At 41.5% G+C, this 15,818-nt stretch overlaps 1 protein-coding gene across 1 annotated transcript in view; it reads left to right on the plus strand.

The window, feature by feature from the left end:
- Positions 1-15,141, plus strand: part of LOC122808418 (cilia- and flagella-associated protein 70-like) — a 165,790-nt gene extending 150,649 nt beyond the window's left edge. The window contains exon 5 of the mRNA XM_044079381.1: positions 14,952-15,141. Within this exon, the coding sequence (XP_043935316.1) occupies positions 14,952-15,141 (190 nt within the window). The remainder of the gene's footprint in view (positions 1-14,951) is intronic.
- Positions 15,142-15,818: the final 677 nt, after the last annotated feature.

Here is a 15,818-nt window from a genome sequence, read left to right on the forward strand (position 1 = left end):
TTCTGATGCCATAAATTCACTGAAGATCCATCAAGAGAAAGTGAAAAATGTGTATATATATATATATATATATATATATATATATATATATACACACACACATACACATATATGTGTGTGTGTGTGTGTGTGTGTGTGTATATGTTTTTATATATATATATATATATATATATATATATATATATATATATATATATAGATATATATATATATATATATATATATATATATATATATATATATATATATATATATGTTGTGTCTTTCGGCTTTTCCCGGTTAGGGGTCACCACAGCGGAACTCCGGTCCGCTAATGATTGGCAGTTGATTTTTACATGCTGAGTTGCCAGCCCTAACACACAACCTTCAACGAAGGTATGCCCATTCACACATGTCTCCATGCAGAAGATGCTCTAGCTGAGAATCGAACCGGACAGCGTCTTACTGTGAGGCGACAATGCTACCGCAGCACCACCACTGCGGATATATATATATATATATATATATATATATATATATATATATATATATATATATAAAAATTTTCACTTTTAACTATAAGTCTGGCAGTTGGCTTTGAGGATTAAGGAGCTGTTAATGAGTTGATCTGAAGTAGTTGGCTTCATTTGGTCTTCAACCTGTGGGTATCGGATCTGACTCAGCCACATATCCAGCATCTGATCTGAGCTCAAAGCTCCTCTCCTTACCCATAACACCCCTGTCTCCTTCCTCCCCCCAGATCTCGTTTGCCACCTGTAAAGTACGCATCATGGTCTGAGCTCTTAGTGATATTTTTTAGGTAAGTGAGAATTTTTGGGGATTTTTCTCTTCTTCTAGCTATATTTCTATCTCTACTTTCTACCCCCCCCCCATGTGTGATAGTCGGTAAAAAAATATATATATATTCTCTACTTTATGACTTTTTCTATAAAGTGTGTGTGTGTGTGTGTGTGTGTGTGTGTGTGTGTGTGTGTGTGTGTGTGTGTGTGTGTGTGTATGTATATATGTATATATACTGGGCCTGTCTTGGGAATATGTCTGATACCCCAAAGACAGATTTCAGAAGGTGCACAGAGCTCTCTACAGCCAATGGCCACACTCTGTGCATAGTGTGTCTGGGGGCAGCCCATTTTCAAACCTGCTGTTCTATCTGTGCCAGGTTTATTCCCAGGGCACTGAAGGACAGGAGGGATAAGCTCATTTTGAAGGGCGTACTTCCCTCTAGGGCGACTGTAGCCACTGTGCCCCCAGCTTCTAGTTCAACTTTAGCCTCAGCTTATACCACTTTCCCAGTCTCTGGTACACAAACTCCCACCAAGAGGCCCAAGGAAGGGGAGAAGTCAAAAAAGGACAGGCCGAGAAAGCGGTCTTCAGATTGCTTGGCTCCGGCTGGGTCACTGCCAAAATTTATGTCAGCTACTAGCGACCAGGATCTCCCTGGCTCCAGTCTCCCAGGTTTTCCCCTGAGCCGGAGGAGTCCCGGATCTGGTCTCCCATGCAGACGTCCCCTCACCATCACTCCAGACCGGTGTCGGTAGCCTCCTCCTCCCACTCCACCCGGAGCCTTAGTGAAGTGGAGATGGACTGGATGATGCAGAGGTTTGTCAGATTCAGATGGGAGTCTTGCCTGCCCCCTCTCCCTCTGGAGTGGGATGCATGCAGTCTTTTTTCATCCTGATTACTCCTTCTCCAGTCTAACCTTCAGTTTTGGAGCCCTTGGATCCAAGGACCCTTGAGGTTGAGGGGTCAGTGCCGACGGTACCTTGTGCCTCGACCCAGCCATGGCCTGAGCACGTCATATCTGATGGGCTCTTGGAGCCGTAGCCTTGGTGTCGGATCTGAAGGGATGTTGTCGGCTATGAGTATGTTGGAGCACAGTATCCCTCTCTGTATCTTGGCAATGGGATTTTTGGCTCCGGCTCCCCCGTCGGGTTAGAGGGGAACGGCTCCTGCTGACCTTTCTCAGGACTGTTCTCCTTCGGCTTTTGATGTGGTGGAGAGGGTTCTCTTGATTTCGAGACCCTTGACCATCTCATCCTCGGACTCCACCCCGACTCCCTCTGTCTTGAGTACGGTTCCAGACATCCTGCCATCTCAGGCACACCCTGCCACAGTGTTGCCGCAAGAAGCTCCCGTTTGGGAGCAGCAGGACGTTGAGTCCTCCCCAGAGATTCCCACTGAGGAGATCCCTCACAAATGCACGTGCAAGAGGAGGCACTTAGACTCACCTCTGGAGTCACTCACCAAAGACCCGGATTTGGAGGAAGGGGAAGGTTCCCCCCAATCACCCTCTCATTCAGAGACATCATAGAACTTCTTCACCAGAGAGTGGATGGTCTGCCCAAAAGCCTACCTCGGACAAATCAGTGTTCCTCGAGGCATTCCATGCAGGCCCCCCTACTTCCTGGGTATCCCCTCCTGCTGATCTTTTAGTGGACCTGATAACACTGGGTGTGGAAGGAACCGGACACAGTGGAGCCTATCCCAAAGTGACCTGGATAAAAGTATTAAGCCCCCCCATCTGACAGGACATACTGGAGTAAGGGGTCCTTGGTTGATGCTGTGGTGGTGGCAGCCACCACCAGGAAAGAGCTTGAGCAGGAGAGCTCTATGACTCACCATCCTGATCGAGAGTCAAGGGCGTTGGACCTATTTGGGAAGCAGGTGTACGCTTCAGTGACTTTTTCTGTTAGAGCACTGAATTACATGGCATATGTGATTCGGCTGCACTGAGACCTACTGAAGGAGATCACTGAGTCAACCCCTGAGTCCATGTCGGCAGGAGACAAGAAGACATTTTCTACTCATATGGCCACTCTGAGGTCCACTGCGAACACCTCTATGTGTCTTCTCTCTCATGCTACCAAGGGAGCCACTAGAGCACTGGCGACATGCCTAGCTCCGGCTCTGTCAATTCTCAGAACCGTTCAAGACATTATTCACCAGTGCTACGTACGATGATTCCTCCCTATTTGGAAAGTCGGTACGTGAGACTTTGGTGCAGAGTGAGAAGGATGGGAAGACAATGCCATCTCAGATCCGCTTCTCTGCCCCTCAAAGATCCTTTTCTAGGAAGCAGTGAGGGACTAAGTAGATGTGGTTCTGGAAATCTCTGGCATTTTCCCCGAGACACTAAGGACTCATCTTCCCTTAGAGGCAGAGGGGAATATGATAGACATAGTCCTAGAGGCAGAGGGGGTCCAAGAAATTACGGGTCTTGAGAACCTTTCTTGGATAGAGCCATGCAGCAGCCCAGCTGTCCATCTCTGGAGGCAGTGGGGGGCCAGTTATTGCTACACCTAACAGAGTGGTAGTCCATAACAATGGATCACTGGGTGTTGCAGATCATATCCAGAGATTATTCAATCTCGTTCCTAGAACCACCTCTTCCACCGTAACACCTCCCAGGTGTTCCACCCACACACAAGGAGGATGCAGCACTGGAAATAGTAAAGCTGCTAAGAAAATGAGCTATCCAACCTGTCCCCCTAGACCACTCTGGATCAGGCATTTATTCCAGGTTTTTTTTGGTGCCAAAGAAAACAGTGGACCCAAGACCCATCCTGAATCTATCAACCTTGAACCTGTTAGTTGCCAAGGCAAAATTCTGGATGGTTATACTTCAGTCCATCCTGCCCTTTTTGCAGGAGAAAGACTGGATGTGCTCAATTGACCTCCAGGATGTGTATTATCACATCAAGATGGACAGGCACTCTGAGATTTCTCCACTTCCAGCTAGGAGTCAATCATTACCAGTTCAGAGAGCTCCCCTTTGGTCTCACCACAGCCCCCAGGTTGTTCACCAAAGTGATGGCAGTAGTAGCAGCTCACCTGAGACTCCAGGGCATTCAGGTTTTCCCCTACCTGGACGATTGGCTCCTCGCTACCCCTTCCAAGCATCAACTTTGCCAAACAAGAGATTCTTCTCTGTTACTAGCCCAGAGTTTAGGCATCACTATCACTCTCAGCAAGTCATCTCTGGCCCCATGTCAGACCTTAGACTTCAATGGGGCTTGATTAGACACTATCCAGACAAGAGTTTTCCTTACTCCAGACAGGATATACAGCCTGAAGCTACATGTTCTTTGCATTGTGCAAACTCACTCTGACAGCAGAAGAAGTTCTATGGGCATCGGGGTGTATGGCGGACATGATTACTCTTCTACCCTTAGCACGTCTTCACATGCAGATTCTTCAGTGGACTCTAGTAGTGCAATGGTCACTTCTGGACCTGCCGCTTTCTCATCCTGTTCAAATCTCCCGAGTGTGCAGAGACACTCTTCAGTGGTAGATTTACTACCCAGACCTGGCCCTGGGACGTCCCTTTCTCCCTTCATTCCCCAAGGCCATGGTGAGTACGGAAATCTCCCAGCTCCATTGCTTGGAAATGCTACAAGGTACGTGGTCCCTTTCCAAGACCAATTTGCATATCAGTGTCCTGGAGATAAGGGTGGTGCTTCTCGCTTTGCAGGCTCTCTGTGCTCAACTTCCTCTGGGGACAATTGCTATCCAGACAGACAACATATTGGTGGTCTGATACATCAACAAACAGGGGGGAAATCAGGTCTTGCCCTGTTTGTCACGAAGCCATGAGAGTGTGGGAATAGGCGATCTCCAGCAGCCATTTTCTGGTGGCAACGCACATTCCAGAACAGTCCAACATTCTAGAGGACAGGCTCAGCAGATATATCCTGATGCTTTATGAGTGGTCTCTGAATCCTTCATTAGCGGAGTGGATCTTTCTCAAGTGGGGTCAGCCTTGCTGCGATCTATTTGCATCTCCTTCCAATGAGAAATGCAGCGAGTTCTTCACTCTGAATCCCCCCCTCAGGGGGAAGCCCCCAGAGATGCTCTGATTCATGTTTGGTCTCCTGGTCTCCTGGATGCTTATCCTCCTCTACCATTGACACCAAGATTTCTTCAGAAAGCTCGCAGGCTGGGGAGCCTTGTGAACCTCATTGCCCTGTTCTGGCCTCGCCAAGTCTGGTTTCCCTCTCTATGGTCTCATCTAGTAGCTCCACCATGGATGTTAGATCCAGTTCTGGATCTCATTGCTCATCCCTCAGGGATCCCCCATCCAGACCTGGACAGTCTAAAGGTCACTGCTTGGTTGCTGCATTTCCCATGATTATCAGGACTCTTGGTTTATCTTCGCCAGTTAAAAGAATCCTGGTGGCAGCTCATAAGTCTTCAACCAGGAAAGTTTACCAGAGTAAATAGAAACCATTTTCTGTATGGGCTTCTCAGCATGTATTGGATCTGTTTACTGCTCCAGTTTCTGCGGTAATGGAATTTTTATCAGGGATTTTTCAGCAAGGAGCCAGTTCGTACACAGTCAAAGTCCAGCTGGCTGCAATTTCTAATTTTCATGTGGGGGAAAATATGGCTTCCCTAGCATCTTCTAAACTTTGCAAGACCTTCCTTAAAGGTACCTTTCTTCTGAGACCCCAGTGAAGGACTCTGCACCACCGTGGGATCTTACATTAGTGCTTCAGGCTTTAGTTTCACCCCCTTTTGAACTAGCAGCTTCGACAGATTTACAATTCCTGTCAAGGAAGACTGCATTTCTAGTTGCCATTACTTCTGCCAGGAGAGTGTCAGAACTTCAAGTGCTATCCATTAAGGTTCCTTATATGATTTTTCATAAGGACAGGGTGTCTTTGCGTACTAATCCCTCTTTTCTTCCCAAAGTAGCCTCAGAGGCCAATATCAATCAGATGATAAGTCTTCCAGTTTTCTTTCCAGATTTTCAAAATAAGGGAGAATATAAATTACATTTCTTGAATGAGCATAGACAGTTAAGTTTCTATCTGCACAGAACTAAAGCTTTTCGTAAATCTGACCAACTTTTCATTTCCTACTCCAAACCATTTCTGGGCAATCCAGTTTCTAAAGTTACTATCACCTACTGGATTTCCCAATATATTATGCGGGCATATTCTGTCAGGGGGATTCCCCCTCCAGAACAGGTTAAAGCACATTTGGCCAGATATATAGCTACTTCAGCGGCCTTTTGGTCTAGAGTTTTGCTGGATTATATTTGTTCTGCATCTACATGGTCCTCATCTCATACTTTCATTTCACATTATAAATTGGACATGGTATTCAGGAGCAAGGCATCTTTTGGCTCTGCTGTGCTCCAGAATATCTTTCCATGAGGGCCTCCCAGGTATAAAGTAGCTGGGGACTCCTTCCCACAGGTTGAAGACCAAATGAAGACAATTACTTCAGATAAAGAAGTTATGTACTCACCATAACATTCCATCTGAGTAGTTGTTCTTCATTTGTCTTTAACCATTCCCCCCCTCCTACCTACCTTTTCTGACTTGTTTGGGGATAATATAAATATAGAAGTTGGACACCTTCAAGATGTCCTTTGTCCTGCTCATTGTTTAGAGAGGCCTTTTTTGATAGTGACAAGGTCTTGTTGGGTCGGGTGTGAGTAACAGGTTGGGAAACAAACTCGATCTGAAGGGAGGAAGGAGACAGGTGCGTTATGGGTAAGGGGAGGAGCTTTGAGCTCAGATCAGATGCTGGATATGTGGCCAAGTCAGATCCATAACCCACAGGTTGAAGACAAATGAACAACTATTCAGATGGAACGTTATGGTGAGCACATAACTTATTTTTTCTGTGGTCCAGTGGTGGAAGGTTTGATTTCTTCAGCCTCCACCGCCTAACTGTGTGACTGAGCAAATTGCTTAGCTAGACACCACTCCCAGGCTGAGACTGAAAAAGGTCCATGGAGATCAGTGCTCTGCCCTGGAAAACAAATAAAATAAACTACTTTAGCAGTTCATGTCCTTTAATAAACCCAATATTTCATTCATATAAAAAGGTTATTTAATAAACCCAGTATTTCATTCATATAAGAAGGCTACCATTAGGGACAGCTATTTTTAGTTTTGCTTATTTGTGGATTTAATTTGTTGAGAACTGTACTGCTTCTGTGTACTTTAATGTGTTTAGACTAAAGTTTAGTGAATGGAAGTGTTTTCATTTGGGGCAGTGAATCCTATGAGTGCAGTAGTACTTGTGTTTATGTTGTGACAACTTACCTGTCATTATTTTCTGTCAAACTAATTTTATTCTAAAGGGTGTTTTGACTGGATTTTCACATGCTGCTTATGCATTATGGTGCTTTTGGAACATTTAATGTGTGTGAAAGTATAACTTTGCTGTTTGTACAAACTATTTAACAACTTACCTTCTGACCAACTTGTTCTTGAGAGATTACCCATGTCAGAAGCACTCTCTTCTGTCACAGCATGGATACGTACTCATCTCCTGCTGGTACAACTTCAGTTGTTCCTAGAATGGAAAAAGCAAATTAGCACAGAGCTATTGCTGTCTCTATGGGCTCAGTATTTGCCTTAGCCAATAGTGGGTGACACTCTCTTCTGACCGACAGATGTTTCTCATACTGCTCACTTACCTTTCCGGCTCCCTTAATTGCAGTCCTTTTAGCCAACATGAACCAGAGCTTAGCCATGCCCTCTTCATCTGTTCCAGTGTCCAAGACAGGCATGAAAGAACCATCTTTACTGGGGAATGGAGATATACTGAGCGGTACTAATGGATGTGTCTGGGGGGGGGACCTATTCACGGGGCAGACATTTCTTCACCAGGCTGGTCACTTAAAATACCTGCAAAGAAAAAAAAAACAAAAGGTTAAACATTGTTCATCTAATGATATGCTGTTAATATGATAAGATGATTTCCTTACCATAGCCAAAAAATTGTTCTGGATAGTCAATCCCAGTTCACAGAAACCAGTACCTGTAAATAAGATCAGTCAAAATATTCCTGAAGAAGACATGTCAGATGACTTGGACATAGACAGACAGGGGTTCTTCTCCTATAGATTCACAAGTCCAAAGCTTTGATGCTGAGGAAAACTGGGCCTCACTACCTCCCCTAAAGGAATTTTATTTTTCTCAGATTATTGCCAGAATGAGTGAGATATTTTTATGGGAACAAATTGATGTTGCCTTAAACTGAGAAAATATTATATTTTATAAGTATATATGCCTAATTCTATACCTGTTACTCTTCTAGTGCCAGCCTTGGATGACATATATAATGCTGCCTGTAACAACCCTGATTCACAATCTTGAGACCTCAAAATGTAGATAGGCTTTATAAAGTTTCTCAAACCAACAAGCACTTGTTTTCTCACCATAGGTTGTACCCTGCAACTATATCAACATATATTCCTGTAGGGAACAGGAACTTAGTCCCCTCCAACTCTTTAACTGTGGACAAGGAGGGGAAGATTTTGGACAGATTTGGTAAAAAATGTTTTCTTCTGCCATTACATTGTATGGAATTCTTAACCCTCTGACCCATATGTGGAGGTTTGTGCTTTTTGTATAGACAATTTGAGAAACCTAGCTACCACTAGTTCCCATAAAGGTACTGCCCATGTCAGTTCTATGGTTTCCAACATTTCCAAAGTATCTAAACATGTCTTAAGGGGAGTGTATTATTGTTCAGATACTTTGTCTTGGTCCTCTGCTTCTGCTACTGTTTTGAGGAGGTCTGTCTGGATATCAAATCAGATGTTTTCTGATGAGCTAATTCAAAATTTGAATTCAGCTTTAGATAAGGAGGTGTTATTTGGCTTGAGGCTACTTTGGTCCTCAGACAATTTGGTGAGAGAAGGAAATTAATTCAGAGAGTTTTTAAGATTTTTCACCACCCCTTACAAATCCCCTCGATCCTCAGTCATGCCTAAGAAACAGAGCAAGCAATCCTCTGCCCTCTCAGGCCAAACAAGGAAGCAAAAAGAGATGACAGAAAGGGAACAATAAGAAACAAGGGTCTTTTCCAAAAAGGGGATAGTCTACAACTTCATTATGACTATTCAAGCATTCTTCCTCCCTTCCCTCTTCTCCTGCCCCAGTTTCTCAAAACATGTCACAACAACTGGGTCTGTACATTTCCCTTTGGCCACAGGTTGTGACAAACTCATGGGTGTTAAAGATGGTTCAGGAGACTTACAGTTGGTACTAGATATGAAAACCTCCTTTCATGGGGGAGTTCATCCCCACCATACAAACCAAACATATTTTCTACTCAGGTTCTTCAGTATTTGCTTACCTTAAGAGTCATACAGCCAGTGCTGCTAAATCAAAGGGGCAAAGGCTTCTATTCCAGAACGTTTTCGGTACCAAAGAGTCTTCTTGAAGACCAGTTCTAGATCTTTCCTTTTTAAATCTGTATGTGAAAGCTCTAGAATTCAAGTTGTTGACCCTTCATAGTCTGTAACCTCTCATTCCCCAGAGAAGCTTCTATGGTAACATTGAACCTAAAAGATGCATGCTATTGCATTTCTATAGCCAAAGACCACAGGAAATATTTCAGATTTTCTATATCTAGGTCACACTATCACTTCTCTGCATTATGTCTAGCAGTTGGTGCAGTGGTTAAGGTTGTGAATTATAGTTCCTTTAACACAGGGTTTGAACCCTTAGCCATTATTTGCCTGTGTGACCTGGAGCAAGTCACTTAACCAGTCATTGCTCCTGGATTGCCCCTGAAAAGGAACTGTGTTATTACTGGGGCTACATGGTTAATAAATATATATTATAATTATCCACTGCTCCAGTGGTGTTTACAAAGTGCGTAGCTCCATTCATAGCTCATTGCAGACTGAATAGCACTCATATTTTTCTTTTTAGATGACTTACTTATCTTTACTGCGTCTTTTCCTAGATGTCAAGTGCCCCTAACATTGGTTTTATCCTTTCTGACCAATCTAGGATTCTAGGTAAACTTCCAGAAATCCTCCTGGCCTCTGTCACACAGGGTTGTCTTTCTTGGATGCCTTAATAGATGCCCTGCAGCAAAAGACCTTTTTGATGCAGGAGAAGGTGGAATTTTATTTGGAAATCTTGCTGAGCTTCTCACTTCAATCTCAGACTTCAGCCAGAGAATTCCTCAGGATTCTGGAGTTCATGGCATCTAGGATTCTCATTATTACTCTCGCCCGGCTACACATGAGAAAGGTTCAATGGTATCTTAAAAAACATGGACCCAACAAATGCATCCTCTGGATTTGCAGATACCAGTTCTGGGCTTCATAAAAAAGGGATTATGCTGGTGGAGCCTACAAATACAAGCAAAATGCAGCTCTCCCTTTTTTGATCAACCTTCAAGTCAGTCTATAACCTCAGGTTTTGCTTGCGGGGGAGTTTCCATAAGGGTGAAGGTTCCAGACCTGTAGGATTCTTCAGACATGCCAAAGCACATCAGTATAAAAGTTATGTGGGCTGTGATCCATGCCTTAAAATCTCATTTGTGGTCCCCCGGACCTCTTCATATGATTACAGACAACACCACAATGATCTGGTACATCAAATAGCAAGAGGGCTCAAGGTTGTACCCTCTCTGCTGGCTGGCTACGATCACTTGGAAGTTCTCTTCAGCTTTCTTTAACCGTTGTAAGCATTTTACATTACATCAGTGCAAAACATAGTGTCAGTCAAGCTGAGCAGACCCAGGACAGACCCTCACAAATGGAAATTGAATGGAAGAGGGTCTTCCAGGAACTGATCCTGTTGTGGGGAACACCTCAAAGAGATCTCTTTGCCTTCTTTCAAAACAGGCAAGTAATCAAATTTTCTTCAGTACTGCATGAAAACAAGCCTGGAAAATAGATGCTTTTTCAATCCTTAGACAGGAATTTTGCTTTATGTTTTTCCACCATTTTCACTGCTATCAGTGTAATTCTGAAGATTCAGGCCTCTCCAAAAATAATTGTGGTGACCTCCTTTTGACCAAAAAACATTGGTTCTCCTTTCTTATGGAATTAGCCAAAGACAATTACCACAAGCTTCCTCACAAATTGGGCATACTCACACAAGACATGAGGGAGTTTGATACAGCCCGATCTCAAACATCTTCAACTAACTGCCTGAATGATTCAATTTGAATATTTTTTAGACACCTCTTTTCAAAGGATGTGCAGCAGGTACTAAAGGAAGCAAGAAAACCTGCTACTAGAAAATCTTATATTAGCAAGTGGAAGACATTTTCTAGTTGGTGCCTAGCCACACTCCAGGGCTCTGTTAGGGATTATGTACCAGTGGTGCTCAAATATTTGTGTGAATTACTAGCCTCTGGTCTTATGTACTGTTCTATCAAGTTACATCTTGTGGGCAATTCAGCATGTCTACCTACGGATCCTTCACTTGCTTCGGGGTTTTCTGAAAAAGAGTGCTATACTTGAGACCACCACACAAACAGCTTGTTCCTTCCTGGGATATTAACTTTGTCCTGGAAAAGTTAACCATATCTCCATTTCAACCTGCACATCAGGCAGATTTAAGACTCATTGCATGGAAAACTGCTATTCTCATTGCTCTGACATCTGCAAGAAGAGTATCAGATTTATCAGCTGTTGTCATGGTCAAACTATCTGGTCTTCCATAGGGATATGGTATTATTAAGAACAAATTCCTCATTCATGCTCAAGGTTGTTTCAGAGTTTACTTTGAATCAGGCCATCAATCTCCCAGTGTTCTGCCCTGACCATCAGAATCAGGGAGAAATAATTCTACATACTCTGGACATGTGCAGTCATCTCAGGTACAGGTTTGGTGGTTATTTCTTGTTTGTGTAGCTCAGGAAGAATACACTATTTTTTTAACTCTTAGGCAAGAAAGTCCTGATGATTTTTTACTCTGACTACTGATTTCCTTTCCATAGGGTTGACCAGCCAGCAGTCAGAGTGGAAGTGTTGGAGGGAGCCAGAGCTTTTGGAAGATGGGCACTTGTTTTGTCTTGCATAAGACACATTCTATATAGTATAAAGGCTACTGCAGCAGTGAGGAATTTTAACATCTACTGTTATGGGTAAGTACAACTTGTGCAACTGTACTTTTGACATAAGAAGGTACAATAATAGTAAAGGGAAGCATAAAGAGGAATACTTAAAGGATGAATAGATTTTGTGGTGATACAGGTAAGGGGTAGGGTATGAAGAGTATTAAACTAGGAAGCGAGAGACAGTTTCAGTAGGAAGAAGTAGAAATGATATGTAGGTGGGTGGTGCAGTTGTGTATAAGGGTGGGAGTAAGGGTGAAATGGAAAAGGAGATCATATCAGAGAATGAACTTTGTGTATGCATTGGTGAATGGGAGGGAGGTGTCATAGACATGTAATCAGTGTAGGAGAAACTAAGGGAGGGGGAGAGGTGAGCTGCCATCTCAGTTAATAGGTAAAAAGAAGAATGTAAAGGATGTATAAATAGTTGGAAGAGTAGAGCAAATGTGGAGACTGGGAAAAATAATGAATAGTTATGTAATGTGACAGTCAGAAAACTACAAGAGGTAAGAAAAATAAGAATGTGTGAGTAGAAGTGTAATGGTGAGCTATGGAGTAAAAGGAGTAAAGGAGAAGGAGATGCAACTCATATCTCGAATCAGTGTTTTGACATGGCCTGTCAGAGCCTGGTCACAGTAATTTCAAACTATGAAACTGAACTATCTGTGCTAACAACTGGGAACCAGAATGAGAGAAAGGGTAAAAGGGAGCTTTAGAGAGAAGTGAGAGCATGCAGTGCTCCTGCCACAGCAGTAGAAAGCATCAGATGAGTATTAGACAGAGTTATAAACAGGACACATAGCGTTGCCATCACAGTACATGAAGGTCTTAGATGAAAGAGAGACAGCGGTATCAGTATGTGTTCACCATATTAGTTGATATGCAAGAATGCCTTCTGCAGTGGGTGTTTATTATCCTCCCAATATCTCTCTTTAATCAGACAGCTTTCTTTCTAGCATGAATAGATGAAGTTTCCTGTAAGCTGGACAAATATTTTATATTGTCATGTTTATATGTCTTTCTTGTTGTGTTTGCTAGTCATAGTTTATAAGTTCATAAGAGATTACTAGGCTAAGAGCTTAAGAACCCTTACAAGCCTAGCCAGTATAACCTGATTTTGCCCAATATATAGCCACTAAGGCAAGAGGATGGCATAGATTTGTGCCTGTGCATCGAGTATCTTACAGATTGCCCTTGTCCATAAGGGGCACAGGCACTATCACAGGTGTGAATTTGTGATTCCACATCCATTGATCAAAACTGCGTTTGAAAAGGGTCACTGAAGAGCTCTGCTTAATGTGAACAGGAAGCCTGTTCAAGGGAAGGGGCAATCTCTGAAATACATATATGTTTCTCCAGCAAGTTTTGTTTGAGTCGCTGGCTAAGTTTACATCCCAAGATCAGGTGACCCTTGTGCTGTTTGACTTGCGGATACATAGCAGCTCCATCAGGGCTGGATTTGTGAGTGTATTGTAGGTCAGGTATAGGTCATCTCTTAATAAATCGGTAAGATACAGAGTAAAGGGATAGGGCTTTTAGTCTGTCCATATAGGACATGTTGTGAAGAAATAAAAGTGCTCAACCCAACAAACGCCAAAAAATGTTAAAAGAACACTTAGGAAGGCCACACCAAACTGTGAGCTAGAATGCTTTAATAAATCCACAATAAAAGCTATAATACGGCAAACGAATGCACATAAACACTCACACTTCAAAATGCGTTTTTGTCAGAATAAAGACTTCCTGAGATGTATGCATCCCTTGTAATTGTGCCTTATTTGTACTCAAAGCAACAGAAACTAATCTATTATTATATAAATGGATCAATTAAGCAATCGATACATAATTAAAACACTATAAAAATAAAATAATAATTCCTTATATGTTATAATAAATAACCCTAAAGTTCAATAGTCAAGACAACAAATACAAAGTAATATGTACACTGTAAGATAATAAATATATATGCATAGTATTAAAACATTTAAAAAAAAATAAGTGTTCCTTTCTTTCATCATTGTCATTGTATGCCAACTAGTGGTCAAGAATGAAAATAATAATGTTACAACTTTACTTTTCTTAACTTTAAGACGGGCTAGTGAGGCTGCTTCATTCAATCTTGGTGGCTTTGTAGCTTCCAAAGTTAATTGCCAAAATAACTCTCTATACTCGAGTCTTGTCTCCTATGGGCCCACTTATATCTTTTCATAATACTTCTAGCACAAAAAATGGTAACAAGCATCTTGACAAGGTAATTTGTGTTTGTATAATGCATTATTAATACTTTTATTCCTTATATCATAATAATGTTCATACACTCTGGTTCTTAATTTCCTTTCAGTTTTTCCTATATAGAATGATGAACATTTGTCACACAGTGCTATGTACACCAATCCACTTGTGTTACAATTTGCAAAACTTCTACTGTTAATCAGTTTGTCTCTACTAACCAACTATATGGTTTCCCCTTTGTAAATAAATGAACACTGTGGGCAACAACCACATTTATAAGTACCCACCTTTCCTTCCTTGTGTAATGTTTTACTACCATTATTATTTTCTAGAATATTTTTAATATTTACTCCTTTCCTATAAACTTAAAAGTTTTTTTAAAAATCACCCACAAGCCTGAAATACTATTAAATCTACCCCACTCTTTTTCTATAACACCCCTTATCACAGCTGAATCTCCATTGTAGTCAGTAATAAAGGCATCATCGAATTCATTATTCATGATATCTATTCTGTCCCTGGAATCCCTGATTGGGGTGCTCTCACTCCTTAGAATAGGTGCAAAACAAAATAAATCAAGGTACAACCGTCCACAAGAAGAGTTTAATGTCAAGCTTTCGAGTCGGAACTCTTTTTCAAATACAAATAATGTATTTGAAAAAGAGTTCTGACTCGAAAGCTTGACATTAAACTCTTCTTGTGGATGGTCGTACCTTGATTTATTTTGTTTTGCATTACTTTGGAGTAGTGAGGTTTGTTCAGCTGCTTCCTATCAGTTTGCTTTGTGTCCTTAGAATTGGTGCAAATCTACCTTTTCTACCTTCTAAACTTCTTGTTCTAGTTAGGGAAGGGTCAGATTTTCATAAAGAACTGATATAAATTTTTGATAGATGTAGGACTGAAATAATAAAAGCTATTATTGGGGAGAATGAAAAGGAGATGGATGAGATGTTTAGTAATTTGGAGCATGTTAACCAGAATATTATTAGTGATTTGATGTTTACAACTGACAAGGAAAAATTTAGATATTATGATATTTTGGAAAAGATTGAAGGTAGCTGTAACAATGTATATAGTTGAAAAATGAGAAAAATAAACAGACATTTTAAAGGAATGCAGAGAACAAAATAGCTATCCCAGACCTAAGGAATATTGAAATTCAGAAGGAGTATATTAATTATAAAGAGCAAGAGCAGAATAAAGGTCATGCTACGAGATGACCTTCTTATGATATATATGACCCTTTAGAGTTTCCCCCTCTCTGAAGGTCAGAGAGATTGAAAAACAGGCAACCTATACACTACAGCATAGAGAAGGGAAACAACAGGAACAACCAATGGAATAGATAAATCATGGTTTTACAGGACAAGAAAGTATTGTAAAGGAAGGATGCAAAGTTAGTTTTAAAGGTTATCATATTTTTAACTATAGAAGTACAATATTAAATGAGACGCATTTTAAATATTTTCAAAGGGTTTTAAATTTATCCCTCGGAAGAAAGCTGATGTAAGTAAGCTTATTATTGATTTAAAATTATTTTTAAGAAAAAAGAACTTGGAGTTATTTTTTCAAGGGCAGGGAAGAACTTTAATGACTGACAGTGTACTTAAAAGGAAAAGTACTTTTAACCCACTTCTTCATCCACAGCTAAAGAATTTTGAGGCTTTATTGGAAAAAGAGTTAAGATTAGGTGTAGAACAGAATAAGGTTGTACCCAACCTTTAGAGAGAAGATAGTTTCACTAAACTAAATTAATA

This window comes from Protopterus annectens, chromosome 8.part0 (genome assembly GCF_019279795.1).
Source record: "Protopterus annectens isolate FY-2018-M chromosome 8.part0, PAN1.0, whole genome shotgun sequence".
Taxonomy (NCBI): domain Eukaryota; kingdom Metazoa; phylum Chordata; order Ceratodontiformes; family Protopteridae; genus Protopterus; species Protopterus annectens.